This window comes from Hemitrygon akajei, chromosome 17, assembly GCF_048418815.1.
Source record: "Hemitrygon akajei chromosome 17, sHemAka1.3, whole genome shotgun sequence".
NCBI classification, from domain to species: Eukaryota; Metazoa; Chordata; class Chondrichthyes; order Myliobatiformes; family Dasyatidae; genus Hemitrygon; species Hemitrygon akajei.
Window position 1 is genome coordinate 64,656,814 of NC_133140.1, and position 17,121 is coordinate 64,673,934.

Below are 17,121 nucleotides of genomic sequence, written 5' to 3' on the forward strand. Positions count from 1 at the left end.
CACACAGGATGGGGAGATGTGGGAAGGAGATGAGTGCCAAGGCATTAATAGAGGCGGCAGCAGATGGGCTCAAGCAGCGCTGGAGTCTGGCAAAGGAAATGGAAGTACCTTAATGATGGAACAAGAAGCTCAGCCATGGTTTGATTAAGGCATTGGAATTGTAAACATTTGGTTTGGCCTGAGAGATAATACATCTATGTTTTTTTAAGAGTGTCTTAGAAGGGTTTACAAGCAATGATTTAATTTTGAACTGTGATGGTTATTGATGTTGAGGCAAATATGGCAGCCAGCTACATACAGCAAGATCCCATTAACATTAAGATAATTGATTAGTTGAACTTTTATCTTGTAAATTTAGTTGAAAGGGGAATGCTGACCATAAAACTGGGAGCATCCTTGAAGTATTTGAATAACATTATAGGTTGAATGCTTCATCCAAGATATTATCCTAGGTAAAGATATTAACCTAGGTAATGCAACTCTCTCTGCAAAGTACTGTTTTATTACATTTTGTAGTGGGGTTCAAACTGCAATTTGCTGACTCCAGTGGGAACCTTATCAACTGAACAAAGTGACAATTCAGTGTTTAGAGGTTGACAGAGTACATGAAGGGATGATGTTTCCCTAGATGGAGCGGATAGAACCCCAAATGCCACGAAATAGGAGCAGGTCCTGACCCATTATTAGCTGTGCCACGCTGACCGTGTTGCCAATCAAACTAATCTATTCTTGCTGCACATGGACAACATCCCGCTGCCTGTTTATGTGTCTGTCCATACACTTCCATCAAAGGGATTCAAAGTATTTGGTGCCTTTATAACCAATGTTGAGCAGCCATGGGCTGGGGGGATTCCATGAGTTGGTGAGTATGCTACATGGCACTAATTTCAGCCTCAAAGGTACTCCATTCCTCACAGCTTTCTAGTGCAGGGAATTCCAACAAATCCCAACAAAAAATCCTTCTCACCGCAATCTTATGGAAAGTTGGTGTAGTGATAATATTTCCCCATTGGTGGGAACTTGCAATCATGATTCTAATTCCCACCAAAGTGATATATTATCAGAACACTAACTTTGTTGATAGAATTTTGCAGTTTACTTGCCATTCTTCTATACTCCAGAATTTAAATGTAGTCATGTTCCTGCTGCTAAAACTTAAATTAGGCCAGATTTGGTGTATTAGGTGTAGATCTGTTTGCCCATCATCACATCAATCAGTGAATTCCCTGTTTGTCTTCACTCCAATTATATCTTCTTTTCAATAAGACCAATCTGTATGCATAATTCTAGGTGCTGTCTCACAAAAAACATGCAAGAACAAAAACAAGACTTCAATAAAAATAAGATGCTTAAAGCTACATAGACATCCACTAAATGATGAGACGGAATGAAGTAAACAATCCATGTTCATTTTTTTTTGAAGGGTTAGTAGTTTACTTGATCGAGTCCCCCTCAAATCTATTCTTGAGAGCTATCTGATTTTCTGAATAGTCTCTGAACAGCTGTCATTTGGAAGTTTGTTTGCATATGGGCATCATTTTCCTCATCATCAATGGACAAGAATTTTATGTTGCTGATAATGATATCTTTATTAAATATCACCCACTGAAAACTTCATGAGTCAATTGCTGAGTATTTTAAAACTATAAACGTTTATTGTGCTCTGTGTTCCGTAACTGAACCACAACTGATTCTAAGGGTTAGACTGTTTCTGAGCATTTTTTACACAAAAGCAAGTTATCCTTTTGAAACCATTTCATATGATATATTCTCGTCTTCAGCGATTACTACACCTTCTGGTTTTCATTTTTTAAAGTATTGATGTGGCAAAAGGTCCTGCACAGTTAGTACACATACATTTAAATTGCTATGGAATCCAAAATCTTACTGCTGTGTTTGCCAGCTTGATATTGTTCATGATGTTTTCAGCCTTTTGTCCAGTGTTGGCCAATACTTAACCAATTTTGAAATACTTAATTCTCAGAACTCTACCAATGTATTCATATAGAATTATAGAGTCATCCGCTGCAGAAAATATTTTGTGGTACAGTTTTATTAAAAATAATTTAAACTCTTTGGTCTTGATACATTTGGCTTCAATCAATATTAAACTTTTACAAAGCTTTGGATTTGAAATCACTTCCTAAAATGGACATAAAGCTTTGTTGAAAGAAACGCTTAGAGCAGCTCTTCACTGCCCCGTCCTCCTCCAGCATGGAGTTGCCATCATGACTGCTTGGCCCTTCCTGAGGAAATCTGGAATGTACCCATATGCTGTTTAATAAAATAACATAAATGGATATTGGCATTTTTCCCAGATATGGAGGATAGTTGCATCACGATGATCCCTGGAGGCAAGTAAACAAAGAAAGGAAATATTCACTCTTTTTATGTCCTGAACTAAATTTAAGCCAATTTTAATTCTTCAAGCAATTTTTTCTCCGTTGTGTGCACTCCCCACCATGTGCGTCAGCCTCTGTCAGTCAGGGTCATCCATGGATGTTGCGTCCTAGCTGTCTAGATATGCAAGCCTGGGCAGTACAATATGGAGAGCAAGCTGTCAGCTCTCTCTCTGCACGCATCTGATGAATTCAAAGGAACAGCAGAGACTGATACATTTGACGCCAGCAGTATTGCAGGCGGTGCCAGTGAACATTGAACTCAACATAAGACTGCCTTCGGGACTCCAGCTCCGGACCTTTCCCTTGGGGTTTACTTCCATAGCCTTCCCCATGAGTGGGTACAGCTGCAAGGCAGTGAAGATTCGAGATCCGAGTTTTCCTTCTAGATGAGCCGCCAACCACAACTGATAAATCCTATTTGCCCAAAGTGACTTGTTTTAAGGCACCAGTTACCCAACTTTGCCCCTTCTCCTGTCAGTAGAAATGGTTCCACCAGGCCTTATGTGAAGGCCGGGAGCTGGACTTAGTTGTCAGAGGCTATTTGCGTCACATACCATTGGGAGCATTTAAGAGGAGTTTGTCCCCACTACCATTCCCAGCTATAACACCTTAAGTAACCACTTCCCACCACTACCATACTTAATAATATAGGTAATAATTTTTTTGATGAAAGAATCTTTCACACGATGCATTCCCAATCTGCATAACTGCAAAGCTAGCTGAGGATTGGTTCATTGACAGAAGATAAGACAAATGGGTCTGTTTTGACTTTGCAACATTAACCTATGGGATATAACTGAGGATCCTCTCTAAATAAGTGAAGAAAAAGGGGCTGAGTGTAATGGAAACAAATTTGCTGATGATACAAACAGGTAAAAAAGTTGTGAGGAGAATGTAAGGTGATGTGGACATGCTCAGTAACTGAGTAAAAGTATGGTATGTAGTCCACAATGTAGGGAAACTTAATGTTATCCACTTTGGTAAGAAGAATAGAAAAACAGAATATTGTTGGAAAGAGGACAGGCATAGAATGCTGCCTTTGCCCAAGAAACACAGGAAGAAAATGAAATATTGGCCTTTATTGCAAAGAAAATGGCAAATCAGAGTAGGTTAATCTTAATACACTTCTATAAGCCTTCATGAGATAAAACCTGAAGCAGTCTGCAGAACTTTGTTCTCCTTATTTAAGAAACAATATACTTTGCAATTGAAGGCAGCTGTGATCACATAGTGACTGGATTCGTGACTAAATGAAGAGGTGGGTGAGTGAGGAAAGGTTAAACAGGTTGGACTTTGAAGAATGAGATGTGATCTAATTGCAACATAAGATTCTGAGGAAACTTGACAGGTTGAAGCTCTGAAAGGTTTCAGCTCACGGAGAACAGAGAATCACAAAATTTAGTTCCAGAATAAGGATTAACATTCAGACTACAGATACGGAGACATTTCTCCTCTCAGAGGATTGTGTATCCTTGGATTTCTTCAACCCAGCAAAGTGAGAGGCTGAATCATTGAGTATATTCAAGAATGAATAGACAGATTTGTAGACAATTGTTGCTACGGATAGATGGATGGAAGCATAGTTTACATGTCTACATTAGGGATTTTATGATAGAGTTCGAAATATCATTAACGGTAGAATATATTCATCTAAGTGAGATTGCTGATATTTTGCTTTGGAGTATGAATGAAACAGGAGGATGAAATCTACAAGATCTGAATCATGTAGCATAGAATTTGTGAGTGAATCAATAGAAAGCTGAATGATAAATTATTAATCCAGGAATATCACTGACCAGCCTTAAAGTGAACAAGCCAGGATGAAGTGAGTGTGATGTAGATTTTGTGTCTTTCTTTATGTCATTTGAGGTTTGGCACCTTGTGTAGGTGAGATGTATATAGTAGTGAGGATGCCAGTGACCACAATAATCGGCCAATAAAACTGAAGTATTTTACAAATCAGGGAGTAATGATTTCAGTTTTAATAGTTTGTTAAATGTTTTACTGGAAGCAAAAGAAAGCAGGAAACATCAAAGTTCAAAGTACACATATTATCAAAGTATGTATACTTACACAGACTTGATATTTGTGTCCTTACAAAGCAAAGGAACCCAATAGAACCCATTTAAAAAAAAAGACCATCAAACACCCAATGTTCAGAGAAAAAAAACCTGCAAACAATATAGATGGATTAAGACACAAACTGAAGCATCATAAACATTTAAAAATAAGTTGTATTATTGTATTATTTTAAAATTCATTGAATTTTAAAATAATTATTCCAAAGAAATGAAATTCCATTTATGTAACATTAGAGTTTTCAGTCCTGAGTCATATGAAGGTGGATGTTTCCTGAGTTATGGGTCTTGTAGTTATTGTAGTAATTGGTCTTACAAGTATAAACATGTCCCTTGCAAATTTTAAAAAGCTTCCCTATCTTAAACAAATTGACTAGTTTCTAAAACAAAAGCAATTGAAGGTGTGTGTTTTTTTTTAGCAACTTCTGGCACTGATGAGATTAAACATTTTGTCAGATCAGTAGCATTGTTAAACAATATTGATCCTTATTGTGTCTTAAATTCTGCTTTCCCTCATACATGATCTTTTAGAAATGAGATATAAATGCAAAAAATTTGCAAATGGGTCAAGTTTGTGAAAGAAAGGCCATATAATAGGAAAAAGTACAGACCCACCAAACTATATGACTTTCTCAATGACTTACCTCCAGATGTGTATGTGCTCAACCCAATGCAGCTATTTTTTGTCATGAGTTTAGTTGGGGCTTTAAAATAATACCTTAATCAAAAAGAACAAGAATAATGACTGATGTAATAGGAGAAAGCAAACCAGGGCCACTGCCAACATTTTACAGAGCAGTGAGAGCTTGCAAGGGCTTGCAGTATTTACGTTGTCATTAATGGATTAACATCAAAGCCTAGGCTTATTTTCATTTCTGTGTTGCCTCTGTGACTTCACAGTGGTTGAAGGTATTTTGGTTTTGGCACCCTCTTTATTTCAGTTCGAGTGAAGGGTAAACAACAGCGCAGGAACTGAAAATACAACACCACACCAACAAACACATGTAAAGGAACAGAAAACCTGATAAAATTAGTACCAAAAAGAACTGCTTCAATGATGGCAGCTTGAAGAAAGTAAGGAAAAGGAAAGGAAGCGGGTTTGTGGGGGTGTTTGGGATAGAGATTTGGCTGACAAAAGAGACTGTTGGTGATTGGACAAGAATTCTTGTGGCTCCAGGGACTAGGTATTAATCCAAGCCCAACTGACTAAGTGCTGGTATGGAAATTGTTACTTCACAGTCACGCTTGAAGTAGAAGGTTAACAAGTTGAGAGCAGTGATGGGTTTAGAGTGAGTTCTCCTGATGGAAAAGCATTTACAAGCATTCCTATCTCCTTTCAGCTGCTGGGTTTCCAAAGGCCAGTGTTAAATTTAAAATAGGGTTTAAAAGTTGAGAAACTCATCTCTCATGAGATGAGCAAGGAATACTGACTCATAACAGACTGGTTTCTCTTTCAACAGATGCTGCTTGACTGGTAAATTCTTCCAGCATTTCTATTTTAGTTTTTTTTTAATGAAATCTACAGAAACATCTAAAAACATTAGTTTAGGAGTTTACATGAAAAAACCATGTTACCCCCACGCTCCCCTCATTCTATGATCACTGCTGAATGTCAGGCAGCAACTGTGGAGCCAGAGGTGGTTGATAATTCAGATCGAGATGCTGTATTGAGGGTTAGTTTCTCATTTGTCATTTCTTTGGAAGTGGTTGAGGTTGAGTTTCCCATTGTTTTCTTTCTAACATCTCACCCTCATTCTATCCCCTCCATGTTCATCGTGAATGGGATGAAATGGCCCACATTATCCCAAACTATTAAAAATAATACCAGCTAACAATAAGAAACAGGCCACATTTGAGGAACTAAAATGATTTTACTTTCCCTGTAACCTGGGAAATTCTTTAGAGAGCTGCAACTTTCACCTATGGTGAACTACAGTAAGTTAACACAGTGGCTCTGCTTTTAGAAAGCCCCTTTCACTTGTTGGCTAACCCATTAGGAGTCTTACTGTGGACAACAAACATAACAAAAGTTCAATCTGCCCTGGTGCAAGAACTTTGAAGTGCAAACTGCTAAAATCTTGCAAAGGGTTGATTGGCTTTGGCAGTGACTGGTAGATCCTCTGGAGATGTTTACTCTTCGAACATGCTTTCTCTTCAACTATATTTGTTAACTATATAGTTGTCATTTGCAAAACTGAACTCATTGCAGTCACTTTTGGTGCCAAGGCTTTGATTTATGACGAGAGGCATTGATCATGTGGATAGTCAGTGGCTTTTTCCCCAAGGCTGAAATGGCTAACACGAGAGGGCACAGTTTTAAAGCGCTTGGAAGTAGGTACAGAGGGGATGTCAGGGGTAAATGTTTTACGCAGGTAAGTGGTGAGTGCGTGGAATGGGCTGCCGGCGACTGGTAGAGGCAGATACGATAGAGTTTTTTAAGAGACTCCTGGATAGGTACATGCGCTTAGAAAAATAGAGGGCTATGGGGAACCCTGGGTAATTTCTAAAGTAAGTACATGTTTGGTACAGCATTGTGGGCCGAAAGACCTGTATTGTGTGTAGGTTTTCTATGTTTCTATAAAATACTTTCTTAAGTACTTGGATCTCCTTTTAGAAGCAGAACAGAACTGATGCACTTTAGACTTGTCATAGTCCAGTAAAATCGATCTTCAGTGACCTATATATAATGTAATATTTAAATTACGCTCAATTTTTCTGTGCATTTAAATTCTGAATTTCTCCATTTTCTTTACAGGCAGCTAACAGTTATCTGCGAGATCAGTGGTTTCATTCACTGCAGTGGAAGGTAGGTGGTGTCACTGTTATCTAAAAACCTATGACACGTGGGAAATTTAACAACTGACTGTTTAAAGTGGAATGAAACAGAATAATTTAGTCTGAATTTGCTAGCAGTCTGTGGTGAAAGCTTTGAAAAATCAAAGATCTGAGAAAAGAGCAATGTTCTGTTCTGCAGAACAGGCATATATATGCTCAGATACTTGGCACCACCCAGAGCAGATTCCTATTTACTGCTGGTTAATTTTTCAAAAATATTGTAAATTGTAAATGTAAATTATTGGAGAATGGACTGCAATTGCAGTTGGCTGCAGAGTACAGCACTAAATTAGGACATCAGGCTGCAGAATGGGATGAAGCAACACAACCAATTAAAGAAGAGAATGTTTTGTGGCTTAAAATAATCACTTATAAACAGAAAGACCATGAGTGCTGCCTTTACATCAGTCCAAACCTATTGGTTTGGGGGCATGGTGCAGGAGAAATTAAGGAAAGTCTGCAACACATATGTGCGAGGTGTGGCAGTCTTTGGGGATGGTTGCTTCTCTTGTCTATGTGGAGATGGCAGATGAAAAAGAGGATTGAGTAGAATATTATCAGTCCCGGTACTGACTACAGACTTGACAACAGCAGTCAGTGGATCTTGCTTTGCTATGCAAATTGTTTGGGAGATGTGGTATTCAGGTTTGTTACCTAAGAGCATGAGCGAGATGAGAAATGGGTCTGTTGTATTGTAAAGGTATACCGCGGGGAGTACACTATTTCAGTTTTGGGTATTAGTCATGATTTATAGAAGGCAGTGGGAATGTAGCAACATTGTTGGTTGGTGGGTGAGCAATGTGATCATTGTGCTTGGTGCATTTGCTGGTACATGCCATTAGAAACTGCAGTCACTGACATTAAATGAAGTCTAGAACGTGCAGTATGGTGGGGTGAATCGAGGTGGTGGGGCCCAGACCTGAAAGTGGGGAATGAGCCAATGTATGGTCATTACTGAAGCGGACCTGGAGGTGATTCAAGGTGGTAGAACTGAGGCGAGGCAGAGTTGAGGCAGAGTCTGGGCCCGAGAGCAAGGAAGACTTGAAGTTTAATTTAAGCACCGGGCCAAATGGGAAGGTTAGGTATGGGCCAAATCAAGTTGGCGGGCAACCATTCGAGAGCATATTGAAGCAGCAGGGCCCAGGCCCGAGAGCAAGGAGTGACTCGAGATTTGGATGATTTAAGCACCAGACCAGATTGTAAAGTTCAGGGGCCAGCGGCGAGGGACGGGCCGATTCAGCTCACTGCTCCGTGATGTTTACTCAGTTAGGCACTGAACCGAGGCTTTGGCCTGTTCTTGAATCAGCTACGGCGATGCCTGGCTTCGTGTCTGGACTCCCTTTCATAAACTTCTGTTGTGAGTGCTATTAGCTTACTTTAATTGTTTGCACAATTAATTTTTTTCCCCTCTCTGTACATTGGGTGTTTGATGATCTTTTTTAATGGGTTCTATTGTGTTTCTTTGTTTTGTGGCTGCCTGTATGGAAACAAATCTCAAGGTTATGTAAAGTATATATACCTTGAACTTAACCATTTGTAAGAAATTAATGAACTTCCTGTGCCACTGCATTCAAGTCTTTGAGGCTTCAACCCAGGCACCTGCCTCCAAAATTGTGTGTGTGTGTGTGTGTGTGTGAGTGTGTGTGAGTGTGTGTGTGTGTGTGTGTGTGTGTGTGTGTGTGTGTGTGTGTGTGTGTGTGTGTGTGTGTGTGTGTGTGTGTGTGTGCTTCCCCCCTGCTAATATAGGGCACCTATGCTCCCTAGGAGGAACTCTGAGGGTGGAGATACAGTGCAGCCACATGAAACGTCTTGTGCTTTTCTAGGCTGTATCCCTCAGTCAACTTCCGTTGCAAAATAAACCGTCAGTATCTACTGCAGCCACACCAAAACACTGCTTTGTCCTGCTTGGCCCTAGCCAATGTATTCCACTCCACAACCATGGATTAATTATTTACCAAGTATCCCTGAGCCCTTTTTGGTAAGATTTTGAACTACCAAAATCTCTGTTTTTGTAAATGTGTAATTTCAATTTATGAAACCAATCTGTGATGTTCTCAGGTGACTGCCTCTTGTCAAGGTTCCTATTATCCTTAAAACTAAAACAAATTATTATCCTTGCAAGTCAGTGATTGTTATGTGTACACTACACACAAAACAATTCTTACTGATGTTATTGATGTGAGCATTTATTTCGTTCTGCTCTAATCACCCTGCAAAGTTCACATTGTCTCCCAAGTTTAATCCATTCCCACAAGGCTAATTGTTTATTGGTTCACTGGGTAATTCTTCAAATCTTACCTTGCTCTCACCTACTGTTCATTGAGGCATAAGATGACTAATTTGCCCCTTCTAAATTCTGAAGCTGACTACAGTGCAACTCACAACCCTGCAGATAACTTTGCAAAGTTAAGGGAGTAAACTTTCTGGTTTACTTTTGGACTTTAGTAAAACCAGGATCAACTAAACAACTTTCTGATGGTTCATTATTGTTCAAATTTCAAGTCTGTGTATTAGGTCATTATGTTCTGGTCATCTCCGTATAGGAAGGATGTGGAAGGTTTAGAGAGGGTCCAGAGGAGGTTTACCAAGATGCTGCCTAGATTAGAAAGATTGAAAGGAAGGGTTGAGTGAGCTGGGGCTTTTCTCTTTGGAGTGAAGGAGGATGAGAGGTGACTTGATAGAGGTGCATAAGTTGATAAAAAGCAGACAGATTGGAGAGCCATCACCTTTTTTCTAGGGAAGCAATAATATGAGAGGGCATAATTTTAAAGTGATTGGAGGAAAGTGTAGGGGGGATGTCAGGGGTAGTTTTTTTTACATGGAGTGGTAGGACCATGAATCCACTGCAGGGGTGGTGGTAGAGGAAGATGCATTTGGGATATTTCAGAGACTTTTAGGCTGTTGAATGAAAGAAAAATGGAGGGACAAGTTGGAGGAAAGGGAGTAGGCTAAAGTTTGGTCTAACATCATGGGTTGAGGGACTTTTACTGAGGGATTATTGCAGTTAGAATATAGAACATAGAAAATCTACAGCACAATACAGGTCCTTCGGCCCACAAAGTTGTGCCAAACATGTTCCTACCATAGAAATGACTAGGCTTGTGGCAACAATTTCAGCCCCAGGAAAAAGCCTCTGACAATCCACACGATCAATGCCTCTCATCACCTTATACACCTCTTTCTGGTCACCTCTCATCCTCTGTCGCTCCAAGGAGAAAAGGCCAATTATTACTGATTATTAATGATTTATTACTGAACAGTCAAAGTCACGCTAACATCTACTGGTTTTGGTGGTAGTTAAGCCATTGCATTTTGTACACCTTGTTGTATATTGAACAGATGATCACGTTGCATTTGGATTGTATATCAATTCCATGACTTTTCTCCAAGACAGAACTGTTAATCTTTCCAGTGAATTTATTGACCAAAGGCAAAATATCAAAATCTATTTTTTTTAATCAATTAGCAGAAAAGTTAGAGGAAATGGATCAAAAAGAAAACACAGAAGTGTGGGGTTAATGATCTCATTGCCTGAAGGAGTGACAGAGAGGCAATGTTTTAATATTGTGTTTAAAAGTATTTGGATGTGTTCTGGATGATAGGATGGGTAAATGGTCAAACAAATGATGGGCCAAATGGCCTCCTTCCAAGTCACAAGTTGTTTAGTAGAATATATCACGAGGGTCAAAGACATGAGAAATGCTGACTTCTCTGCACGATCTCTTGCACCCACCTAGCTCCCTGGTGAGAAGAACCTAGGAGTTTCCTATGGAGCTGCCTTGGCACAAGATTTATCACTGGGAGGTGGGTGAATGCTGAGGACAGGTAACACATTCCCCCTGTAGCCAAATGAACATTTTGGTGGAGGTGAGATCTGTGGCAGGGATATGGTGGTTGGAGATCCCATTAAGATACATTAGTGCCTACACATATTCAGCTGATAGGATAACAGGATCTGCCCCCTCTTGTGAAGCGTGTGTCCGTCCTCACAGCAACATTTATTGCATATTGTAAATTACTTGAAGTTACTTACATGCACCTAGCAACCACTGTTTAAGTGCATCACATGCCTAGAGGCCAGCAATATAATTTCCTGAGGTGCATAATACCTACCCCAACTTAGGAGCTGTGGAGAATTTTTGATAAGGGATTTACATGGCAACAAATTCTATGTCCATCTTCTTCAATGTGAATCTGTGAAGCAAATGTCTCTTAACTCCTCCCTAGAGTTTCTTTCTATGCTGCCTGTCTAAATGTGTGACACACCTTCCGCACTAGTCTGCAGGTAGAGTTGCAAATACATATGCCAAAGGCAGGTCCCAACACGATCAAGTCTGTCAGCTTTTTAAATGAAAGGTAAATAACCACCATATCTCTGCTTCATAAATTACCTCCTTGTACGTAGCTTGTCCTATTAATAGCCTTGCACCTGAGTCTCTTGGTGCGACTTACCACAAGGGATTTTGAATAGTGTGTACCTAGGTACCTCAGGAGAAAACTAAACATTCATTATGCCCTTTGTTTGGTTTGTCTGCACTTTGTTTCTCAAACACAGTCAACGCAGAGTTTCCACGTCTTATTTTGAAGATCAAAGAAGGACAAGTGCATAAAGCATATGTGCATGTTGGTTGGCACAAAGAGCTGTAAATCCCTTTTCTTCATTGCTGCTTTGATGTGCATCAAAACTACTGGCAGAGTATGTCTTCTTGCAGTTTGTGGGAGAGGGATAAAGGACTGAACTTGAAATGGTTCCAGTAGATTATTGTTCTGAAGAATGCTTATGGGTGTGAAGTTCTGAGTGACTTTTTACTTCAGGACAAATGGTAGTTTTGACATTGAAGCATTCTTGATTGCAGATAGAGTGACCTCTAACATTCTGACTTCATCCAATCTCACAAACTATTTCCAGATCAAGAGCCTAGTGCATATGTGTAGCAGCAGTTCTGAAGTTGTAACAGGATGTGACTAGTTTATCTGTAAAGATCTGTGTTGAGATCTTAATTACTCACCTTTGTATGTTGATGTATGATGTATCTATAAATAATGCTGAAAATGGCATTGAAAGCTGCATTTCTAGATTTGCAAATGACACAGAGACATTGCAAGCAACAGAGATGAAAGCATTAAATTATGGATACATTAATAAATTAAGCAAAAGGGTAAAGTGCTGCAAATGGATTTCAATGCAGACAAAAGTGGGATCATTCATTTCAGACCCATAAGAATAGAAAAAAAATGTCTTCAATATGGAGAAAAGATAGAAACAGTTGAAAGCAGTGGATAAAGTGGGGTCGCTAAACCATCAGGGATAGCCACGAAAAGCATTTAAGATGAGCAGAGTTGGTCAGTAATTAAAAGATTAGTGGGGTAAAAACTTACTGCTTCAAGTCCATTCTAGAAGTACCCTATCCCTTGAGAAGCATTGATCAGACGTCTCTTCTGACTATTGGTTCCTGTTCCACCACACTCTCATACCCACCGTTCCCTTCACCTGTCACCTGCCAGTTTTGTGCTCTTTCCCCTCCCCTAACCTTCTTATTCTTCTTTCCCCATCCTTCCCAGTGCTGCGGAAGGGTCTCAGCATGAAACGTTGTCTGTTTATTCTTTTCCGTTGATGCTGCCTGACCGGCCGAGTGGTTCCGTTATGTGGGTTGCTCTCGGGTCTATTTTAGTTTTCACTCTCGCTGTATGCGGAAGGGTTGAAATAAATCTGCCTATGCAAGTCTTGAGAAAAGACATTGAAGCACATTGCTTATTAGTGGGTGCTTGAGATGATTTCAGGGTGCAGTATGCCTCAGGAGAATGGAGCCAGCCTCTGAATGGACATGTCCAGCTGCCCAGGTTCTGTTGTACTGTTGTCATTGTTTGCAGGGAGAGCAACCAACAGGTAAGCGTTGGCTTGGACCTGGAACTTCTTCATTTATGAATTTCTATGAATTAGCACTTTTGCTGCAATTTCAAGGTCAAAGCAAAGTCCCTGATCCTCACCTCAAAGTCAGCATTGTAGTGATGTTTGCTAATTTGTTAATGTTATGCACAGTGCCATATTGCATGTTAGCGACTACGTTCCGTTGATGAAGACTGATGGCCTGCTGGGCTTTGTACATGTAGGGCTAGAATGCAGGAAGTTAGGGGTTATACTATAGTCATACAAAGCCCTCATTAGACTACTGAAGTGAGCAATTCTGAGTAGTGTACATAAGGAAGGATACCCTGTTCTCAGGGAAATGTAATGTGTAAGACCGTAAGGCATAGGAGCAGAATTAGGCCATTCAGCCCATCGAATCTGCACCGTCATTCCATCATGGCTGATCCTGGGTCCCACTCAACCCCATGCACCTGCCTTCTCGCCATATCCTTTAATACTCTGACCAATGAAAAAACTACCAACATCTTCTTTGAATATACCCACGGACTTGGCCTTCATTGCAGTCTGTGGCAGAGCATTCCACAGATATACTACACTCTGGCTAAAAAAATTCTTCTTTTCTGCATTTGAGGCTGTGCCCTCTAGTTCTGGATACCCCCACCATTGGAAACATCTGCTCCACATCCACCTTATCTAGTTCTTCCAACCTTCAGTAGGTTTCAATGAGACCCCCCCCCCCCCAACGGATTCTTCTAAATTCCGGTGAGTACAGGCCCAAAGCTTCCAAACACGCTTCATGTTAACCTCTTCATTCCTGGTATTATCCTCGTGAACCTCCTCTGGACTCTCTCCAATGACAACACATCTTTTCTGAGATATGGGGCCCAAAACTGTTCACAATACTCCAAGTGCGGCCTGCCTAGTGTCTTATAAAGTCTCAGCATTATCTCTTTGCTTTTATATTCTATTCCCCTTGAAATTAATGCCAACATTGCATTTGCCTTTTTTATCACAAACTCAACCTCTAAATTAACCTTCATGGAGTCTTGCACAAGCACTCCTAAGTCCCTTTGCATCTCAGATGTTTGAATTTTCTCTCATTTGGATAATAGTGTGCACTATTGTTTCTTTTACCAAAACGCATTATCATACATTTCCCAACACTGTATTTCACCTGCTATTTTTTTGCCTATTCCCCTAATTTGTCTAACTCCTGCTGCAATCACATTGCTTCCTCAGCACTATCTACCCCTCCACCTATCTTTGTATCATCTGCAAACTTTGCCACAAAGCCATCAATTCCATTATCTAAATCATTGACAAGGTGAAAAGCAGCGGTCCCAATACTCAGCAACAGCATTAGTCACTGGCAGCCAAACAAAACAGGCCCCCTTTATTCCCACTCACTGCCTCCTGCCTATCAGCCATTCTGCTATCCATGCCAGTATATTTCCTGTAACGCCTTAATGTGTTATTTTCTTTAGCAGCCTCAAGTGTGGCACCTTATCAAATGCCTTCTCAAAATTTAAGTAAATGACATCCACTGCCTCTCCTTTGTCCACCCTGCTTGTAACTTCCTCGAAGAACTCTTAACAGATTTGTCAGGCAAGACTTCCCTTTACAGCAACCATGCTCAATTTGACATATTTTATCATCAGTCTCCAAGTATCTCGAAACCTCATCCTTAATAATAGACTCTAACACGTCCCCAACCATTGAGGTTATGCTAACTGGCCTATAATTTCCTTTCTTTTGCCTTCCTCTCTTCTTAAAGAGTGGAATGACAAGTAATTTTTGAAAGATCATGACCAGTGCATCCGTTATCTCTTCAGCAACCTCTCTCTGGGATGTAGTCCATCTGGACCAGGTGACTTATTCACCTTATGGACTTTCAGTTTACCTAGCACTTTTTCCTTTGTAATAACAATGGCACTCACTCATCTTCCCTGGCACTTACGGACCTCTGGCATACTAGTAGTGTCTTCCACAGTGAAGACTGATGCAAAGTACTCATTAACTTCATCTGCCATCTCGTTGTCCCCCATTACTATCTCACCAGCATCATTTTCCTGTTGTCCAGTATCAACTGTCACCTCACTTTTACTCTTTATGTAACTGAAAAAAACTTTTAGTATCCTGCTTTATATTATCGGCTAGTTTGCCCTCATATTTCATCTTTTCCCTTCTTATAGCTTTCTAGTTGCCTTTTGTTGGATTTTAAAATCTTCCCAATCATCCAACTTCCCACTCACTTTTGTTACCTTGTATGCCTTTCCTTGGCTTTTATGCAGCCCTTAACTTCCCTTGTCAGCCGTGACTACTTCCCCCTTCCCCGTTTGAGAATTCCTTCTTCTGTGGGGCATATCTATCCTGCACTTTCTGAACTATTCCCTGAAACTTCAGCCACCTCCCCTCTGCCGTCATCCCTGCCTGTATCCTCCTCCAATCCCTTTGATATCTAGACCCTGAAGATTAAAGTACAAGGAGAGATTACATTTAGAAGGTTAACACATGACGATCATCATTTTCAAGATCACGGGGAATTAACAGGGTAGATGGGAGAAATGTTTTGTACTAGTTGGAATGTCTGGGACCTGTGAAACTGAGTAGTTTAAAAATTAGAGTCTGATCTTTAACTAGCCAAGGCTGTAATTCTGGAACTTACTTCTGCACATAGCAATCCATTCTATGTCAACTGTTAGTTTTAAAGATAATTACTAGTTTTTATTAACCAAAGGCAATATGAGTTATGTGAATGCATGTGGTTAGGCCATACATCAGCTTTCATTTCATTGAATGGTGGAAGGGTAAGAGGCAAACTGTGGCCCTTCAGTTCCTCCATTTCTCCAGTTGGGAGTTTGGAAAAGGAGTGGGAGATGCACGCTTGAGTAGGGGTGGGATTTTAGGCCGGGTAACGGTAATTGTTTTTTTTAAGGCGTTGGTAAACTGTCTACTTGAATTGATAGCTTTTGTGGTGAAGGCATTCTATAGCAATTTGGGAAATTTGGAAGTTAGCCTCAAGCTTGATCATTGTTTGAAATAAATGGATAGTCTCCAATTTAGAGCATATTGTCAGTAAGACAATGGCCGTTGAAGAACAAAAGGAATACTTGGTATTAATTGGAGCAAAAGAGTTTTTTTCTGTGTAATTCTATCAGTCCATGTTTTATCATCCTTTCTTTGAACCATTTTTTCATTACACTGTATCAGCATAATGACACCTTCCCTCTCCCTCATTCTTTGATCCAGCTCCCACACTCTTTAAATGGATAGTTAGATACTTTATTGATCCCAAAGGAAATTACAGTGTCACAGTAGCATTACAAGTGCACAGATATAAATGTTAGAAGAGAATTAGATAGAATTAAAAATCAGTTACCACAAGCAGTCTAACAGGAGGGTGTCATCACTTCCTGACTGGAATCTCTGCACAAACTGGGATTGTTTGCTTTGGACCATCAGAGGCTGAAGGAAGACCTGATAGAGCATACTAAATTATAAGAGGCATAGAAAAGATTGTTCACCAGAGACTTTTTTTGGAGATGTCAAATACTAGCAGGCATAGGTCTGAAGAAGGAGTTATGAGGCAAGTGGGTTTTTTTCTACAGAGAGTGGTAAGTGTCTGGGGCACAATGCCAGAAAAAGTAGTGGAAGCAGATACGATAGCAACGTTTTAGAGGCATTTAAGTAGGCACATGAGAAGGTAGGGAATAGTGTGATATAGACGACGTGCAGCTAGATGGTCAGTGCAGACATTATAGGCCAAAGAGACAGTCTTTCATTCCATTTAAGAGTCTTCTACTGTAATATAGGCATGCTGGCAAGCTATCCAGAAATGCTTTGTGGAAGGTCTGGTAGATGCCAACTGATTCTTCCATGCTTTCAATTACCAGAAAATGTAGTTTGCAAATTTGCTGACAAATGGAAGATGAATGAA

The 17,121-nt window shown here is 40.1% G+C and overlaps 1 protein-coding gene across 4 annotated transcripts in view; it reads left to right on the top strand.

Annotated features, from left to right (window-relative positions):
• cmip (c-Maf inducing protein) overlaps positions 1-17,121 on the top strand; it is a 243,967-nt gene that overhangs the window by 136,280 nt on the left and 90,566 nt on the right. For all 4 annotated transcript variants that reach the window (XM_073070308.1, XM_073070309.1, XM_073070310.1 and 1 more), the window contains one exon: positions 7,236-7,286. In XM_073070308.1, the coding sequence (XP_072926409.1) occupies positions 7,236-7,286 (51 nt within the window). The remainder of the gene's footprint in view (positions 1-7,235; positions 7,287-17,121) is intronic.